Raw genomic sequence first — 20,035 nt, 5'->3', positions numbered from 1 at the left:
TCTTCTTTGGGATTGAGAAGCTTTATTAGTATCGTTGGTGGGAAACTAGATAATTGCAGTTTATCTTGTGTTTTCGATTGATTTGATTGACTAACAGTGGTTGAACTTTGATTGCACCTAGTTTGTTTATGCTTGATAATCTTCTCTTCTGATATAAGATTCACTCAAACTAGATCGAAATTTCGACAGGGATCTTTAGACTGTTTCTAGTTCTAAAGACGATCTTGTGATAATTCATTGTTAACAGACTCTGTTATTTGCGTGATTGATCACAAGAGATTCAAGTTGTTGTGTGCAGGTGTTTATTAAAGATCTAAGAAGATTTGAAGACAAATAAGATATTGAAGATTTATGATTTGGGGTTCATAATCTTTGGTGTGCACAATACTTGTTTCGGTATAGAGGATCCAACTATAATCGGTTTATCCTTGTGGTAGATTGAATTGATTAGTTGTGTATATCGGCATCAATACAATTCTTTGTGATTAAAAGTATTGATTGCAAAATCTTAACAATTACCTTTGCTAGTTGAACATAAGATAGATCTAAGAACCTGACGAAGGAGTTTATTGAGATAAACAGAAGAGCCTTTGTCCAACTCACATCACTTGGTTTTAAGAGAGTTGTTACCAAACAAATTTGTTGTTCCTTTACTGTTTGGAATACGAACCAAAGGAATTGTTCCAAGTACGTGACTTATTCATAAGTTGGAGGCGTGGGAATATATACGGAACTAGGTGAACTATAGGTTCAGTTGCTTGGTCTCAACTATACGAAGTTGGTTTAATTTTTTGTAGCGGCTTAATCATGAGAGTATTCAATTCTGGACAAGGTCCCAGGGTTCTTTTGCATTTGCGGTTTCCTCGTTAACAAAATCTTGTTGTCTCATTTACTTTTATTTTCCGCATTATAATTGTTTTATTGCAATTAAATTAAATTACACAAACATTAATTCATATTTACGTGATAAGCAATCATATTGTGTTTGGTTAAGTCCGAACCTTTTTATCAAGTAAACATACTTCGTTGTTGTATTGTCTCGATCTCGTATCCATAGACGATCACATGAAGTGTGAACCGATTAGTTGCATTGTCTCGAATCAGTCCATAGACAATCCCTTTCGGAGAAAGGATTTATAGGTAGGAAAAGTTTTAGCTTGAGGTATATTTGGGTACCCTCGCCTTTTCAGAAGGACAAGAATCAAAAGCTGACCGAAAGATTGAGTTAGTAAAGGATTTGGGGCACTGGTTTGAGACCGAGCAACAAGAGTATGGAAGAAGATGGTTTTGTGAATGGTAAAGTCATTAAATCCAATTTTATGTTTTCATGAAAATTAGAGTAAATAAAAATAATTTGGTCAAATGGAGCATTTAATGGTGGTTGACGGTAAACGTCTGGTCAAGGTACCAACCCTTAATATTTCAAATGTTGGGTACCAAAGCTAGGTGTTGGACATTTGTTGGGTACCAAACGTTAAATATCCCTATACATATTTGTTATATTCTGTTTTGTATAGTAATCAGTTTTACTAAAGATATCACTGGTACTTTTTGGTGGTCCATGGGTCATGACCATTTTGTTCTATATGATTTGGTATCATCCTCAAATTCTGCTTTGTTTAATTAATTGCGCCAAAAAAAAAAACTACATCTTTCACAATACACTGTTATCCATGTTGTAAAGACACAAAATTAATATTGTCCACTACTGCTTACCAATATACCATTATACAAACCACGCCCAACATGGGTTATTAATAATGGTAGAAATCTATTGAAAAACATGATTTGTTACGAATTTCATTTACCATTCGAATCACTATAGATTAGGTGTGACTAATATAAAATAACCAATAAAAAATGTCATTAAGAATCACGAATAAAATTCACCAATTTCAGTAACAAATAGAGTCTGTAATATAGAATGAAATCTTTATACCTCCCTGTTTCTAGTGTCAATATGTAGTTGCATATTTTTTGCATACCACACCTGTTAGAGCATAGCTCGGTTGAACCCACCAAGCGTTGGTATGTCAAGTTTGGTTGTCATATTTTAGTGAGCCAAAACTCATTTAAAGAGTCGCTTGATTATGTACTAGAGTCAACTTCGTATAGGTTAGCTTGAAAGTATTAGGATATCAGACATTACAAGTATTGCGAAGACTTTAAGAAGTGAAGAAGTAAGGAGCTACAACGACAACATCATCCTTCCACTTGAGGTTAGTGATATTTGACTTGAACTATTTCATTCCCTAACGTATCTTTAAAGTCGTGCATATTAAAAACAAAATTGTGAAGCATGAATGATTATGCTCTAGTTAGACATAATATTAAGGAATACAATACGAGGTTTATTGCTTAACCATTAAACTTTGTAGATAAGACATCGACATGATCATTTGAATGCTATTGTTTTATGTATGGGTATAAGGTGAAGATTTCATCCTAGGAAACAATGTTTTACATTTGTTTTAAGGAAGTAAATTCATGAACTTGTTTTGTGAATCGAAAGAGAAATCGCCAGGCATTATTGGTATTGTTATTCACTGCATATCTTTTGAACTACCAATATGTGTGATTAGTATAATCGCTCATGACTTGTTTATGTTCTTGGTAAAACTATTCACAAAGGCCTGACTTTTGTACTGGTATGACTTTTATTAGTGAAACCGATCTTAAGTAATCACCTGAGATGGTATGATCGATTTAGTGTTATTGGTATGACCGATTCTGGGTAAAGGGGACCCGATCCTAGTAAGAGGTGCAACCTATCACAAAGGGGAATCGATCCTTGTATGAGGTGCAGCAAGTTTTTAGTAGAAACGGGAACCGATCCTATGGACATGTGCAACACGTTTTTAGGCAAAGGGGAACCAATCCCATGGACATGTGCAACAAGTACAAGTTAGATACCATATATATGTGGGGAACCGATCCTAGTACCTAGTCAACCGAATTTTGGTAACTAGCGTGACTATACAAAGTACTCACAAGGAGGTAGAACCGAAACTTGTTTTGGTAGAACCGTGAAACCCATGTTTAGTGATTGAGTGTTCTTGATCAATCACGTAGTTCTTGAAAATCAGATGAACTAATTCTAAACTTGTTTGGAAGTGTGACAAATCGGTTTCAAGGTTGTAAGTATGAAAGAGGACTTACAAAGTAAGGATGTCGACATACTTTGAACATGTGCAGCAATGCTTATCTTTAATTGTTCAAAGTTATTCCTTAATAACTAAAGGAAGAAAATCCCGGATCGAATAAAATAAATTGAGAATATTTTATTTAAGATTTTTAATTTTATTTTTGGAATATGAAAATTAGTAATGTGCATTTGCTAGTTGGAGATTTTCTAAGAGCTTTTCGGTCATTATTTGGGCGAAGCATTTCCAGGAATTATGGAAACCGAATCTTGAATATATTGCATATCTTGAGAATATTTTCGGTTTTAGAAATTCCTTGGTGTCAAAACTTCATTGGTCTATAAACATCAAAGTTTGCATTTCGAGCAAACTAATCCTCAAAGACAGCAAAACTATCTCAGTTGTGCTGCTACTGGTGAGGCCGCCTATTCGGAGAGGAGAGTAACCTAATTAGGTGAAATCTCTTACGACCGCTCATTTTAAAAGACTTCTTTGGGATTGAGAAGCTCTATTAGTACCATTGGTGGGAAACTAGATAATTGCGGTTTATCTTTTGTTTTCGATTGATTTGATTGACTAACGGTGGTTGAAATTTGATTGCACCTAGTTTGTTTATGCTTGAGAATCTTCTCTTCTGATATAAGATTCACTCAAACTAGATCGAAGTTTCGACGGGGATCTTTAGACTGTTTGTAGATCTAAAGACGTCTTGTGATAATCCATTGTTAACAGACTCCGTTCTGTGCGTGATTGATCACAAGAGATTCAAGTTGATTGTGTGCAGGTGTTTATTGAAGATCTAAGAATATTTGAAGACAAAGAAGACTTTGAAGATATCTGATTTGGGTTCATAATCTTTGGTGTGCACAATACAATTATAATTGGTAAAAGAGGATCCAACTATAATCAGTTTATCCTTGTGATAGATTAGATTGATTAATTGTGTAGATCGACATCAATACAATTCTTCGTGATTAAAAGTATTGATTGCAAAATCTTAACAATTACTTTGGTAGTTGATAATAAGATAGATCTATGAACCTGACAAAGGAGTTTATTGAGATAAACAGAAGAGCCTTTTGTCGAACTCACATCACTTGGTTGAAAAGAGTTGATACCAAACATATTTGTTGTTCCTTTACTGTTTGGAATACGAACCAAAGGAATTGTTCCAAGTACGTGACTTATTACAGGTCAGAGGCGTGGGAATATAGACGGAATTGTTGTATTGTCTCGATCTCGTATCCATAGACGATCACACGAAGTGTGAACCGATTTGTTTTATTGCCTCGACTGAGTCCATAGACAATCACTTTCGAAGAAAGCACTTATAGGTGGAAAATTTTTAGTTTGAGGTATATTTGGGTACCCTCATCTTTTCAACACCCATAAAGATCTAACGACTAAAAAGGCATGATCAATAAAAGATATAAACAAGCATAAGATGTAAAGTACATGAAAGTAAACAAGAACACAACTATGTAACGTGGTTCGACCATGAAGAGCTACATCCACAGTGGGAACATATCATCCTTCTTAAGATTTCTAAAGGTCTTACCTTTTTCTCAAGATTACAAGTATTTTTCCTTATTTCACTCTTTCTCTTACTCAAGATCTAAGCTCTAATATAACTTTTGGTTGAGAAAAATATCTTAAAGAACATGTCCATCTCTTACTATATGGACCGGTATTTATAGGCAAATAGATTTCGTGAGGATTGATGTGGTATTTCTCGACTGTTGTTGATGCAGTGTGCCCTCTCATCATTCAGACGGGCTCTCTGACACTCCTCTTCAAGATATATCGTGTTGTCCCTTCGTCAGGTAGCTTTTTTGATCGCCCTTCATCCGAGTTTCTGACACGATGTATCTTCCTCTACAACTGCATCACATCTCTTCTGCTTCCTCATTTAATGCACGGTTCTCCTTTTGAACTTGACCATCAGATGATTTGACTGTCTTTACAAGTGTCCTTCATAAAACGAAGAGGTACCTATCTTGGTTCGGGTGTAATCACCTTTTGGGCCCTTCTTTGGTGTATCTTATTCTTTTTCTTATCTTGCAACCGCCTCCTGCGATGCTTACGTACACGTGGGAAATCGGGTAATTTACCCCCACCCATGCTTTCCTTTTCAAATGCTAATCCTTGAAAATTTTGAAGGATATTATTTAATTTTCTTTACATAACTAAATACTAACATAGAAATGAAAGATGTTATATTGAACCTTAATTTGCAAATATTTATAGAATTATCAATATTTATTGATGCTAATGATATATTTCGAACAAAAGGTCTCAAAAATAGTAAAATAATCGATTTCTGCAAATAAAAATGGCAAATGAGCCCCCTTGTAGTCAGATTAACCATCATTCATAAACCGGATTAATGAAATGCCTTAATACTACTCATATTTTACTTTTACACGATAAAAACAATTTTAGTGATTTCGTCTCTACAAAAGATTTAGCACTTTCCCTGGGCTTCCCGCCTTACCAAAGAATCAATGCCATTCTGAATATAGTCAATAATTCTGGATGAGGAGATGAAAAGGTTTATGATGCATCATGCATGCATGCATGAAGAGGTTCATTCTAGAGCTTTACAAATTCCTTCATTAATATTTTTCGAATAGGGAGCTATCATATTCCCTGCGCATAGAAGATGGTGACAGAGATTCTCTATTCAAGCCCTTACAAATTCCCCAGCTTATAGTTTTGAATACATGCATGCAAATTCCCCAGACTAATACCATTCCCGAGCGTTTCAAATTTTCCTCATTTTATTTTTCGATCCATATTCTCTATACATTAAAGATGGTGCTAAAGACTTAAATTCTCCATTCAAGCTTCCCTTATAAATACCCCAGCAGATCCTCAACTTTTCATTATCTATCTGTCTCTCTGTCGTTCAAGCATCAACTTCACTTCAAAACAAAATGAAATTTCCAGGTATGAACAGTCAAACCAAACCAGAAGAATCCGTACACAACTCAACACCTTTAGTCTCTAACTTCAATGATCGTATACGTCCCATGCTCGATGCTGTCGACAAACTCCGTCATTTGAAAGTCATGGATGAAGGAATACAACTTCCAACGATTGTTGTAGTGGGGGATCAGTCTTCGGGTAAATCAAGTGTACTCGAATCCTTGGCTGGTATTAGTCTTCCTAGAGGCCAAGGAATCTGCACTCGAGTTCCTCTGATAATGCGTCTCCAGAATCATTCTTCACCTGAACCAAAACTTCACTTGGAATATCAGGGAAAGCAGGTCCCCACTGATGAAGCAAGCATTTCTGAAGCAATTTGTTCTGCGACTGACGAGATTGCAGGCGATGGTAAGTGCATCTCAAATACTCTTACTCTTGTAGTTAACAAGAAAGGAGTTCCAGATCTGACAATGGTTGATTTGCCTGGCATTACTAGAGTTCCTGTTCATGGTCAGCCGGAAGACACTTATGAACAGATTAATAATATCATAATGGAGTATATCAAACCCAAAGAAAGCATTATTCTTAATGTTTTATCTGCTAATGTTGATTTTCCCACTTGCGAGTCGATCAGAATGTCTCAGAAAGTTGACAAGACTGGTGAGAGGACGTTGGCTGTTGTTACCAAAGTTGATAAATCTCCAGAAGGCTTGCTTGAGAAAGTTACTGCTGATGATGTTAATATTGGTCTTGGCTACGTTTGCGTGAGGAATCGTATTGGTGATGAGACTTATGAAGAGGTGAGGATTGAGGAGGCTGCATTGTTTCGTTCGCACCCATTGCTCTCGAAGATTGATAAATCTATTGTTGGTGTGCCAGTTTTGGCTCAAAAGCTGGTGCAAATTCAGGCAACCAGTATTTCTAATTGCTTGCCTGATATAGTGAAAAAGATTAATGAAAAGCTTATCCAGAATTCAGCAGAGCTCAATAACATGCCAAGAAACCTTTCCAGTATTGCTGATGCTGTAACCGCATTTATGCGTGTCCTTGGATCTGCCAAGGAGACACTAAGGAAGATCCTTATCACTGGAGAATTCAATGAGTTCCCAGATGATGGAAACATGCATTGCACAGCTCGGTTGTCTGAGATGCTAGATTGTTACGCTGCTGATCTGGAGTCCAAGTCTCCATGGAACAACAATAGAGATAGTTTTCTAACGGAGGAGGTCAAGGTTTTAGGAGAAACAAAGGGTATTGGGCTTCCTAACTTTCTACCTCGCACAGCTTTTCTTACCATCTTACAGAGAAGAGTTGAAGTTATAGCAGAAACTCCAATTGAGTTTGCTCAGAAGGTTTGGAATTATGTTGAGGATTTCTTCGTCCGCGTACTTGTGATGAAATCTGAAAGTTAACCTCAGCTTCAAATCTTTTACTAGATGGGCTGCACACAATGTGATGACTAAGGTAAGGAACAATTCAATAGAACGGGTGAAGGAGATTGTGGAGATGGAGAAAATGGCTGACTATAGCTGCAGTCCTGATTACATCTCAACATGGACTAGGCTGATGCTGCAGCAGCAGCAATTCAAGGATGTCATGAATGATGGGTCAAAACCCAAGAAATTGCACTTTGAAATGTTAGGTGATGTTGAATTTGGTCACTTGAAGGACACTCAAATTGTCCAGCAGGCCTTTGATATCAAAATGAGATTGATGTCATACTGGAAGATTGTTCTCAGGAGGTTGGTTGACAGTTTGGCCCTTCATTTGCTCTTCACTGTCCAGAATCTAGTCAACAAGGATATGGAGCAAGATATTACGAGTGAACTCATGGGTGGTCCTAGTGGCTGTGGTGGTATTGAAAGGATGCTGGAAGAGTCGCCTTCTGTGGCAACGAAACGTGAAAAGCTGAACCGAAGCATCAAACTGCTCAGGGACTCCAAGGATGTGGTTGTGAAGATTATCGATCGCATTTCTCTCAATGGTGAAGGATCAAACTAGAGACATTTGTTTCTGCTGCTTCTGCTGGTTCTGTTCTTATTCTACTTTTATTTCATTTTCTGGTTTTTTAGTTTGTTATGCCTAGCTATCTTTGAAGTTGAATCTGTTTCTGGGATGCTTTTGATTTTCTGTTGGAACCAGGAGTTTGCTATTGTTCTGCTACTGTCTATGTTGGTGGTGATTATCTTGAAATGAGTTGGCTGCAAAAGATAAACTTTAAACCTCTGATCACACGCAGCTAAAAACTCCATTTTTGGTAAGCACAGAAAAATAAAGCACCCCAAGAATGAACCAGTCTTCAAACTACCCTTAATTCCACTTAAACTGCCCTTGAATGATGAAGTTCAATTTTAGTATTTCGATTATTGTATTCAGCATTACAGTTTAGGCAACTGCATGTAAAACAATTTACATATCGAAGTGGAGAGCCGAGCCAAAAATTGAAATAACACTTCGGCAAGCATATCTAAACTCTTCTTACTAAATGCTACCAGATTTTGAATACTGAAAACTTGACTATTTAGCATGATAATAGCCAGCAGATTCATAGACATGCACTAAACATACAAAACTGGGATCTGTTTTCACCACCATTGGCCAACATAGAAGACCAAGACCAAGGAGCTCAAAAACAACTAGGACAAATCCTCATACTTCTAATTAGGCAAGCAGAATGAGGATGAATTGAACATGTAGCTACGCGCCATCGATTTTAATGTTCTCAAGATTCACTGATTAGAGATTGCAGCTCTTTCTGAAAAGTCTGAACTTTTTTTGCTTCAAGGCCCATGACTAGTCCCATGGGTTTGTAGTTCTTCATCTGCAAATACAAAAAATTGTTGTTGACAAAAATACACAGAGACATGGTATCAAACAATTTAATGGAAGGGAGTATGTTGACAAGATTAAATGCTTACCTCGTCAGTTGGCCGAGATCGCAGAGGAAAGGTGAAGGACCATAAGCTTAGCTGCAATGAATATGGAAAGTTCTTTATATAGAATATATAAACTAAAAAACTAATTACAGTTTGTAATACTTCAAAATAACGGGTTGATACCTTATGAAAAACTTCATCCTCAGGCCATACATATATTATTTGTTCGTCACTATCACTTTTTGAAGTACCTTTCCGCTGGTTGGCATTATTAAGCTACAATTTTGCATCAAAAGAAGAAAGGAAAGAAGGTAAAAGAAGAGCCTGTTACTTAAAGCTAATGTTTAAACAAATAAATCCATAGTATTCGTCAAATGAAAATACATGTAAATGAGTTGAAAACAAATACCTTGTAAATTCGGGTAATCAGTAGATAAACTTTAAATTTGAAATGAGTTGGCTGCAAAAGAAAATGGAGCAAAAACTTAGCATTTAGGGTAGCGCATGCATTAAGAAGAAGAAGAAGAAGCCATCTTAAATCCATGCAGATCCCAAACGATATTCTGATCTAACCTCATGTTTAGCTGCCTGTGCCACTTCATTGAAGAGTATATTATAAAGGGGAGGCAAAAGCTCAGGAGGGATATTATTCACATGCTTGATGACCAAGAGCCCTACACCCTGTGCCTGCTCATTCAAAAGTATGCTCAAGTCACCTACAATGTCCTTTTCTTTACATGCTCGAAGCAAAAAATTCTTGAGCTCCTTGATGGGTTTGGTATCCTGGTGTCAGGGAAGGAAAAAGAACAAGAACTCAGTATCAAATCCATGTAAATACGACTCTCCAGCAGCAGCAATGCAGTTAAAAAAATAAACTTGCTTGCCTTATACCGACCCAAGTTTAGGGCAGTGACAATGGAGTATAGACAGTCATCATTTTCATCATCCTCATCTTCTATTTTGACCACGGTACCTACTGTGGTTTGTCCCAGAATCAAGTCTACAAAACCACTCAAGTCCCACTGGTAGTCATCCAGATAAGTATGCAGCAAAACCTTCACTCCATGGAAGTCTTCAGGTTTTGGACTGAAGAAGTCAAAGTCTAATTGAACAATTCCCTGTCCAGGTAAACAGATTTGTGAGAAAAGAGAAGATTACAATAAAATTAAAAATCTAAAATTACCACTCGAGCTTTGCTTACCCCATCATTTTCTTCTTCACTATCGTTTTCTACTTCACTATCACTTTCTTCTTCACTGGAAGATTCAGAGACCACGCCCTTCCCTTTCATACAACGCTTTTCAATCTCGTCGCCTTAAAAATTAACATTTTGATTAAAAAAAAAACTACATTACTGAATGTCTAAGATAATTGAAGAAACATAGAACATTTTCAAGTGGTTTTTGAGTCTAAATCTTTTGGCAGATGATAGCAATATCCCAGTAGCCGAGATGGCATATGACAAGAAAATACAAACGAAGGGAGAAAGTGTGATTTTTGCAATACCTTGGGATTTGACGGGAGCTTTCTCGTCTGACTTAAAAGAGCTGAGCTGCTTCAATTTGGTGGATTTGGAAGCCATCAAATCAACATTACGGGCGAATGAGGAGAAGCCGAAAGGCCTATGGCGGCGATTTGATGGTCGACGGGTCATAACTTACTTTTCTTTAGGTTGCAAACCGAAAACGACCTGATACAAAGATCAGATAACATTATGATGATATAATCTAAAATCTTTTAGGTGTTTTATGGTCATCTTAGAAGGTTAACTATGCACACAGCTGAAATTGCAAGGTTAATAACACCAAGATTAAGAGCATACACCAAATACATACACGACATCATGTTCTAGGAAACCCCATTAGCTTCAGCAAACCAAAAACGATCTTTTTGTAACAAAATCAGAAGAACGCAGATTTGTCAAAATGAGAAATGCATCAAATGATTCAACTGATAAGGTAAACAGTCAAATTAAAAAAATACAGAACCGTCAGAGGCTTGGTAATCTTAGCAACAATGTAAACTAGATGTTGGGTCAGGTACAACTTACACACACAAGTTTAATCTATCCTCAACACCGCAGAAACTAACAGAATATATGTTTTTAAGCTTAGAAAAAAGATGAATAAGAATAATTTATAGACAAACATTAATGTTCACCTACTAATATCACCACGATAGGATTACAGAAAACAGATCAAAATGAGTTCAATCAACAATCAAAACTAGAAAATCATACCATGTCTACAACATCTCTAAAAGCTAAACGTCTCTACTTGAGAGGGTTTTCATCCAGTGTCACAACCAGATAGCCTGAAGGCTTCAAAATCAAATTAAATGTTATTATACAAGTTCTTCTTTTTCATCTAGTTTCTCCTATTTTTGACTGACATTTCTACAATTTTCCCTTATAGAAGAAAATGCTTATAGGATCACTGATAGGCATGAGAACACGCATACAGAAGCTGTTCATGACATGTGAGGTTTCAATCAAAAACTAGAAAAACAGAGATAGAAAAACCTGACTTCCAATTACAGAAACAATCTCAGTGGTCTAATTCCTGTTTCTTCATGCAAATTGAAGAAAATCATTCCTGGAAAACAACAATCTCTTATTAATTTGGAATTATTCGACAAATAATTTCTCTGGTCCTATTCCTACTTGCATATGTTTTTTGAGCAACTTAAATGTTATATTCTTCACCGAAATCAACCTTCTGGTCCAATTCCTCAACAAATAAGAAAGCTAAGGTCTCTTACTGAGCTAAGATGACGGATAATCCGCAAACAGTATAACCGGTTCAATCCCTATTTCTATAAGTAACATAAGCAACCTAGACAGATTACAGCTTTATACAAATCAACTTTCTGGAACCATTCCTGAAGAAATCGGAAAGCTAAGTTCTCTTATTGTCAACAAACCATCTCAGTACAGTACTTACTACATTCTATAAGCCCTAAGTGTTGTATCATGAATTTGCTTATTAAATTCACGCTATAGATACAAAACTTGTAACACTTTCATTATTTATTTTCCCCACACCTGACATTAGGGCCAAATTTCAAAAATGCATTCTATCACACAGCATCGAATCTAAAGAGGTAATGCATACTGTAAGAACACGATCAACACAAAAACTATTTATTACGAACCAAATAGGCATGCACTCCATTTTCAAAGGCATCCTATAGAGTTTGACATCATACAGATGAAGTGGGTCCTCTTCAAATCCTATTGCACATGGGGATGCAAAGGAACACCTTTCAGTGAGAACTTTCCACAAGCTACATGCACTAATCTAAATTAGGATCAGGTACCGCGAGCCATGTCCAACACCCAGTACCAGGGTGTGCCATTTTGAGGTCGATATGTCAGACACCAACATTCTCATCCCTACAATTGTTGAAAAGATTAAAAATACTTCGTATACCTTCTTATTCTTTTCTTTTTTTGTTTGAGCATGCTTAAACTCCAAATGTTTCAACAGTATTTGTATGTTTGATAATATTGTTGTTGGTACAAACTTTCACAACACCCCGAGCCACAATCAACAGAAGAAGAAAAGGATGTAGCAGTGACAATTTTGAATAAGAAAGGGAAAGGCAGATGTTTGAGAAATAAAATGGAATACCTGAATCTCCAACAACAAGGACTAGAATCTGACCACAATGAAGATCATCATTACTAGGTTCATTATTCATTATTCTGGTAAGAATTTATTAACAGCTAACATATTCCTATTCACTTTCTGTAACTCAAACAGAAATACAACTCTTTCAAGATGAAAACTTAAGAAAAATGTGTGTCAAGTTTCGTTTTGCATCTATGATTATATTTAGTTGACAACCATCTAACCATTTTTCTTCTTTCATTGAGTTGTTACGGTTAGATGATCATCAACAAACACATTCATAGTCGAATGCATTCTTACTTCATTTTCGCCAGGAATTCTGCAGAAATTCCTGGATCTATTGGGGAAAGGGTTTTTGGGTAAGAACCAAGAACCCAATCTAGGAAATTCTACTTCAATACTGAATGGTGTTCCAAGGATTTAAACCTGTATGAAGCACTGCAATTCTGAACTCTTCAATCAGACCCAAATACTGCCATACAGGATCTTAGGGAAACGCAGAGGACAAACACAGTAAATTGTAAGAGTAACTGAACTCAACTGAACAACATGAACTTTCCAGAACTGAACTGTTTATCCCCACAAAGACCAATTTCCTCCTCTGCATCTGAATCCAACTCGTCCACATCGAATATCCGACTAACTAGTCCTTCCCTCCAAGATACTCTCATTTGGGAACCAACTGAATCTCTGAAACTAGAATTTCAGACACCCAATATTGGATCCATCATAGTATCATAAAGCTTAAAATTCAACCTAGGGAGTGGTAAAACATTGGAAGTGTAGCTACCATAATACTATGACTTACTACATTGCAGAGTCAGTACACAGCCAATGTACGTCAATTTATCGGCCAAAAAAGAAGAAAAGACAATACAGAAACAAGAACGACATGAACACTTCAGAAAAAAGCTAAAAAATGGGTTTTAGTTACAGTACACAACCAGAGGCAGCACAACCACTTTGTGCAAACGGATGTAGATTCTTTGGAAACAGTAACAACAGCTACGAATGAATTTATGTAGCTAAGTCTTATTATAGTGATCCTCAACTCAAGAACAATCCCTTTTAGCAAAAGCGGCTTTTTGAGTCCAATCCTAAAATCAACCAAAAGGAAAATAGTTTCAATTGAGCTAAAATTTCAAACCTGATGAATTAATATTAATCTTCACCAACGTCTGCAATTCCTCAGAATCTCCACCCACAGTTTTTTCTTCAGCGCCTGTTTGAGACAACAGAAAATTGAACAAGGGTTTAAGGCCCTTTTAGGTTTGTTTTTTTATATTCTTATGAAGGGTATTCTCGGTATCCTAACATTATTTGACTAAAAACTAAAAAGCCCTCCTTTCCTTCTCCTCTCTACTGCTCTCCTCTGAAATTCATCAACTTCTTCTTGTAATTACAGTGTTAAACAAAGAAAAACTGGTGGGTTTCTCATAACATTTTCTATCAGTAACTGTGATCTTTGGATTCTGAAGTAGAATAAGGTAATAAAAATCCCTTCTTTTTTTTCTTTTAAACAGATTAATGTGCATTTTTTGATCTTCATATTCCTCTGTGTATCCTCAAATTGCTTACTTTGGTGAAGCTGAATGATGTTAAACTGTACTGATTATGTTGAATTTAGTAGCTTATGTAAAGAATTAGGATTGGGTTAGGGTTACGGGTGGCGGATTCAGACAGTTCACACCCTTAGCCCTAACTCAGATCATCAATTTTCCAACCCTAACATTTGAATTCATGTCTCGCAATGTAATTGAATCAGATCAATCATGGAGGAGAATCTAAGTCTCACGCAAACACGCAAAAGAAATCTGAAATCGGTGGTGTGGAAGGACTTTGATCTGATTGAAGAAAATGGAAAAGAGAAAGCAAAGTGTAAACATTGTGGGATGCAGTATAGTTATGATTGTAAAAAAGGTGGAACATCAACTTTACAGCGTCATGTTCGAAAGTGTCACAAGTCTGGGTCGAGTGAAAATGGTTTACTACTCTTATCTCAATTGGGTGAGAGGGATTTTATCAATGGCGGTGAAGACAAGGTTGTTGACATGGATGAAGAAGAAGAGGAAGATAAGATTGAAGAGGATCCCAGCTTTGAGTATAAACGCAAAAGAAATCGGAAATCTTCGGTGTGGAGTGAATATGACTTGGTTAAACGAGATGGAAAACAGAAAGCAAAGTGTAGACATTGTGGCATTGAATATCTTCATGATAGTAAAAGAAGTGGGACATCGACTCTACAACGGCATGTTCGAAAATGTCTCAAACTTGGGCCAGATGAAACGTTAAAGGGAGCTGTAGTACCTCCGAGAGCTAATGTTAGTCAGTTACTATTACCACAAGTGAGTTGGAATGGTGATACAAGCACTCCATGTGCAGAGAAGGTGAACCATGTAGAGAAAGTAACCCGTGTAGAGAAGATAAACCATGTAGAGAAAGTAAACTGTGTTGAGAAGGTAAATCATGACATTTTTCGTGAAAAATTAGCCATGTCAATTGTTAAACATGATTATCCACTTGATATTGTGGAGCATGAGGGATTTAGAGACATATGCAGCTATCTAAATGCTAATGTTAAGCACATTTCCAGAGACACTGCTCAAGAAGATATTTTTCAATTGCATAAAAAACAGAAGGATCTCATACTTAAGAGAATATCATCTTCCACGGGGAATATATGCCTTACACTAGATTTGTGGAAGTCTGGTACTACAGATGGGTATATATGTTTATCAGCTCATTTTATAGATCCAGATTGGGTGCTACAGAAATTGGTTTTAAACTTTCTTCATTTGCAAACCCAACAGGCAGACCATGTAACTGCAAGTGCGGTGGTTTCTATGTTGGGTGAATGGGGAATTGAAGAGAAAATATATTCTATTACGTCGAAGAATTCAGATGTCGCATGTGTTAAAGCACTGATGGATCAACTTTATCTGAAGGGTGTTCTGCATAGTTCAAGGTCATGTTTCCATGTGCCTTGTTGTGCACATATTTTGAATCTTATGGTGCAAGAAGGGTTAATAACAGTTAATGTTGCAGTTGAGAAGGTTCGTGAATCAGTAAAGTATCTTAAAGGTTCCGAAGTAACAAACGCGTTGTTCTTACACACTGCTATGAAGTTGGACTTGACACCAACGAGGGATCTATGCCTAGATGTTCCTACAAGGTGGAGTTCCACCTCTAATATGCTTGACAGTTCCATCATATACCAGAAAGTATTTGAGCATTTAAAGTTAATTGATGAAAACTATCAAGATTGTCCTACTTCAGAAGAGTGGGAGCAAATTGCTGCAGTTTCTAAACTTCTTAAAGCATTTTATGATGTCACAAATATGTTTGCTGGAAGTAAGCATCCTACAGCAAATGTATATTTCCAAGGAATATGGAAGATTCAAATGATTTTGAAGAAGGAACACAGCAGTTCAAATGAAATCGTTGGACTTATGGCTGACAGAATGCAAATACAGTTCGTCAAATTCTGGACAGTTATCAGTCCAATACTGGCTATAGCAGTTGTTATGGATCCGCGCAGGAAACTTTCATTTGTGGATTTTTGTTACCAAAAGCTGTATCCTGAGACTCCTCGAGGTGAAAAAGGTTCGTGATAAGATGGATTCACTCTACCGAGAATACTCGTCATGCAAGTCCACGGAAAACACAAGCAGCGCAGCAGCTAATATGGGATCAGTTGCTGAAGCAAATTCTACCTTCGATGTAGGTGAGATTGGAGAAGATTTACAAGTAAGTCTTTTTTTTACTCCCTCCGTTACTTTTTAATAGGCCAGTTTCTTTTTTTGAGAAAATTAAGGAAGTTAAGAGAACTAATTATTGAAAGTGGTTCTCTAGACACTTGTCGATAAAAGAAGTGAAGTGAAATGGTCCCCATGACACTTGTCAGCCAAAGAAATAAGTGAAATGGTCCACATAACACTTGTCATCAAAAGAAGTTAAAAGAAAAGTGGTCCCAGAAAATTAAAGTAACATTTCATTTTCCCAATTAGGAAACTGTCATATTTTTTTGAAATATTTATTTATAGAAACTGACATATTAAAAAGTAACGGAGGGAGTAGTATGTTGCTTCTAAATGAGTTATGGTTAACATTTCATTTGTTTGTTGTTGTATATACATTGTTGTCTTTGCTGATTTTTTTCTTACTTCATTTAGGAATTCGCATCATTTCAAAGCTCGGATAGGCTATCACAGATGTCAGAATTAGATTTCTACATTGAAGAACCACCGCTTCCTTTAAATCATGAGTTGGACATTCTACATTTTTGGAAATCTCAAGAATATCGATATCCTAACCTTTCACGAATGGCACGTGATGTATTAACCATTCCTATATCAACAGTTGCCTCGGCGTCAGCATATAATAGTGAAGGAAGGGCTCTCGACCAACATTGTAGTTCATTGACTCCTGAAATTGCTGAAGCATTGGTAACAACTCGTGATTGGCTATATGATAGTGATGCCTTGATGTTTCATATGAAGTACTAGGGCTTAATGTAATTCTCGAGTATTATTTTTGAATGTCCCGCTCCTTTTCTTTTGAGTTACCTCTGATGAATGTAATCACAATAGGTTGACTAAAAATGACATTCCCCCTATTTCATGGATAGGGTTATTTGCATCACGGTTGGTAAAAAGTTTTGCCAAACACATGCAGTCTACTAAGTTACACGGCTGAAAAGGCCAGTTTGTACTTTGTACCATGTTCTGTAATGGATTGTCATTTTTTATTTATTTTTTTGGAGCATGCATCTTATTAAAAAACTAGAAGGCAATTACACTTGGACATCTGGTACTCATAAAATCATCTAGTACATTCTAGTTACAATAGTTTTATACATCCGACCCCTAAAACAATAAAAAAACAATCCTCTCATGTAAGGTGGACCCCGCCGTCTTTGAAGTTAGTAGGGTCCATTTTTGGGCCCCAAAGTTGTTTTGGGGTTGTTCATATTGGCGGTACGTTAAGAATTAATGATTTGGTTAAGAAAATATGGGATAGCCTGGTCCTAGTCCCATATTGTTGTTGGGAGGTTTCCTGATTGACTTTCATCTGTCTCGCAATATGACAGTCTGTCTACTTTGTGGAGCGTGGTTATCTTCTCTATAATTATGTTGAATAGCGCAAAATGGAATTTGGTGTATTCTTCATTTAATTTCAGCAATCATTCATGTTAGGTATGATGGAGGTTCAGCTGAGGAGTTTATGAAGCTCAATAGGTTTTCAGAGTATGTATCAAAGAGCACTTTTGACCATTAACGCTTCGTTGTTATTCTTGATGCAATTAACGCGACCCAAGTTTCGTCCTTTAGAGCTGTAGTTGTTCCTAGTGGTTGTGCAAAAGCTATCACAATTCTCGCATTCGAATCACTGCAAATAAAACTTGCGCCTGTAATTCCCTGGTTTCCCCTGGCCTCCCCATCCGTGATAATCTTTATCCAATCTAATTTCAGGCTGGACCAACCTACTGAGATGGATGTTGTGGTTCTGATGTTATTTGTTAAGGAACTGGTAGGTGGGTCTCCAAGAATAATCGGCAGTGTGCGTTGTTTTTCCCATTCAAATTCTTATCGTTGTTGTTGTAAGGCTCTGATTAAGATGTTTTCAGGCGTTCTGAGAAGTTGTCGATAGAATGAGTTCATTTGTAGTTATCCATAGAGACCAGAAAAGAAAAAAGTAGGTCGAAAATGGAAGATCGTGGGGCATTTCCTTGCAGGATTTTCGAAATAGTTAGATGTCGGTTTAATGAGACCCGAGGAGTGTGGTTTTTGTTTGCGTTGAATGAAAGGAGGGATAGGAGGTTGTTCCAAAGCAATTACTACTACTGGGTAGTGAAGGAGCAAGTGCTCTGCCGATTCTAGAGCAGTAATGCATCTGGGGGAGAGGTTGGAATATGTGAGATGGATGTATGATGTTATTGTAGAAGTGGTAAATAAAGTCCGTTGCTCATACTTGTGTAGATTCTATTTTAGACTTAAATTGTAAAAATAACTAGCAATTTAACGAAAGATTGTAACAAGGTTAAGAGATATTGGGACTCAGGATTCTACCAAACTTCATGTTCATGTGGTTCTAATATCAATTCTTAGACAATTATAGCTCCAAAAATATTGACTCTGAATTTTTGCCAAGGTAGATTTTGTAAAACATTAATTGTAAATGGTAAGCATGGACTATTAAAACACTTAAAATAAGCATAACCCATCAAACTAAATCACAACTAATTAATAAAAATCATGATTCAATTTAAATTAGTGCAAAAAGTCATAAAAAGAATTAATATAATTACCACAGTGACGAAAAATGGCTTCCTTCATACTCCCAGTGATGGGGTTTACTGAAAATGCGGGGGTCTAACAACCACACCCAACAATTCATTTGACAATCTGAGAGGACTTACTCCAATATACTTTCTAGATAATCAACTAGACAGTCAGACTCAATCAGGAGTAAAGTATATCAAAGAGTTTAATATCTCTAACTCTTAATTCAATCGGCAATCAACAAATAAAAATTTGTGATCCTGATTGAATATAAGAAGAGTAACTTGAACGGTACCAAAGACCAATGTTCAAGTGTCAATCAATTTAAATCAACAACCAAAAGTTAGATATTTTAATTGATTGATCTTAACGCACAACCTGTGTATTTCAATTATATAACAAAATATAATGCGGAAAAGAAATAACACAGACACCAGAATTTTGTTAACGAGGAAAATGCAGAAAAACCCCGGGACCTAGTCCAGTTTGAACACCACGCTGTATTAAGCCGCTACAGACTCTAGCCTACTACCAATGAACTTCAGACTGGACTGTAGTTGAATCCTAACCAATCTCACACTGATTCAAGGTACAGTTGTGTTCCTTACGTCCCTGATCCCAGCAGGATACTATGCACTTGATTCCCTTAGCTGATCTCACCCACAACTAAGAGTTTCTACGACCCAAAGTCGAAGACGTGATAAACAAATCTGTCTCACACAGAAAAGTCTATAGATTGAATAAATCTGACTCCCACAGAAATACCCAAGAGTTTTTGTTCCATCTTTTGATAAATCAAGGTGAACAGGAACCAATTGATAACCCGAACTTACATTCCCGAAGAACAACCTAGTACTATCAATCACCTCATAATAATCTTAATCGACTAGCGAAACAAGATATTGTGGAATCACAAACGATGAGAAGAAAATGTTTGTGATTACTTTTATCTTGCATATCAGAGAAATTAATCTCGAGTCAATTATTTCAATTGTACTCAATACGATAGAATTGGGAAAGATCAGAACACGCAACTACAAAGAAAATAGTTGGGTCTGGCTTCACAATCCCAATGAAGTCTTTGAAGTCGGTAACCTACAGGGTCTCGAAGAAACCTAATGTTAAAGGAGAATCGACTCTAGTTGATGCAACTAGTAACACACAGGAGGTGTGGG

The 20,035-nt window shown here is 36.6% G+C and overlaps 2 protein-coding genes and 1 pseudogene across 3 annotated transcripts; 2 read left to right on the top strand and 1 right to left on the bottom strand.

Moving 5' to 3' along the window:
* Positions 1-5,335: 5,335 nt before the first annotated feature.
* On the top strand, positions 5,336-8,072 carry LOC113279241 (annotated as a pseudogene).
* A 325-nt stretch (positions 8,073-8,397) lies between these two features.
* LOC113277592 (protein BCCIP homolog) lies at positions 8,398-13,859 on the bottom strand. The gene is made up of 9 exons (XM_026526647.1): positions 13,727-13,859; positions 10,454-10,637; positions 10,149-10,261; positions 9,832-10,065; positions 9,521-9,730; positions 9,357-9,407; positions 9,131-9,223; positions 8,990-9,040; positions 8,398-8,892 (listed from the first exon to the last, which is right to left on the bottom strand). The coding sequence occupies exons 2-9, from the start codon at positions 10,599-10,601 to the stop codon at positions 8,794-8,796; spliced, it is 999 nt and encodes a 332-aa protein (XP_026382432.1). The 5' UTR covers positions 10,602-10,637; positions 13,727-13,859; the 3' UTR covers positions 8,398-8,793.
* An 87-nt stretch (positions 13,860-13,946) lies between these two features.
* Positions 13,947-17,288, top strand: LOC113282054 (zinc finger BED domain-containing protein RICESLEEPER 2-like). Of its 2 annotated transcripts, none has more exons than XM_026530988.1 (3): positions 13,947-14,066; positions 14,345-16,303; positions 16,752-17,288. In XM_026530988.1, exon 2 carries the CDS (start codon positions 14,352-14,354, stop codon positions 16,188-16,190), a length of 1,839 nt encoding a protein of 612 aa, XP_026386773.1. In that variant the 5' UTR covers positions 13,947-14,066; positions 14,345-14,351; the 3' UTR covers positions 16,191-16,303; positions 16,752-17,288. The 2 variants fall into 2 exon arrangements, with proteins under 2 accessions (XP_026386773.1, XP_026386772.1); XM_026530987.1 differs by having other exon boundaries at positions 14,345-16,326.
* The last annotated feature ends 2,747 nt before the right edge of the window (positions 17,289-20,035 follow it).

The sequence above is a fragment of the Papaver somniferum genome, chromosome 5 (assembly GCF_003573695.1).
Source record: "Papaver somniferum cultivar HN1 chromosome 5, ASM357369v1, whole genome shotgun sequence".
Lineage (NCBI taxonomy): Eukaryota > Viridiplantae > Streptophyta > Magnoliopsida > Ranunculales > Papaveraceae > Papaver > Papaver somniferum.
Note: the sequence above shows the minus strand (reverse complement) of the source record. Positions and strands in the feature narration are given on the sequence as shown.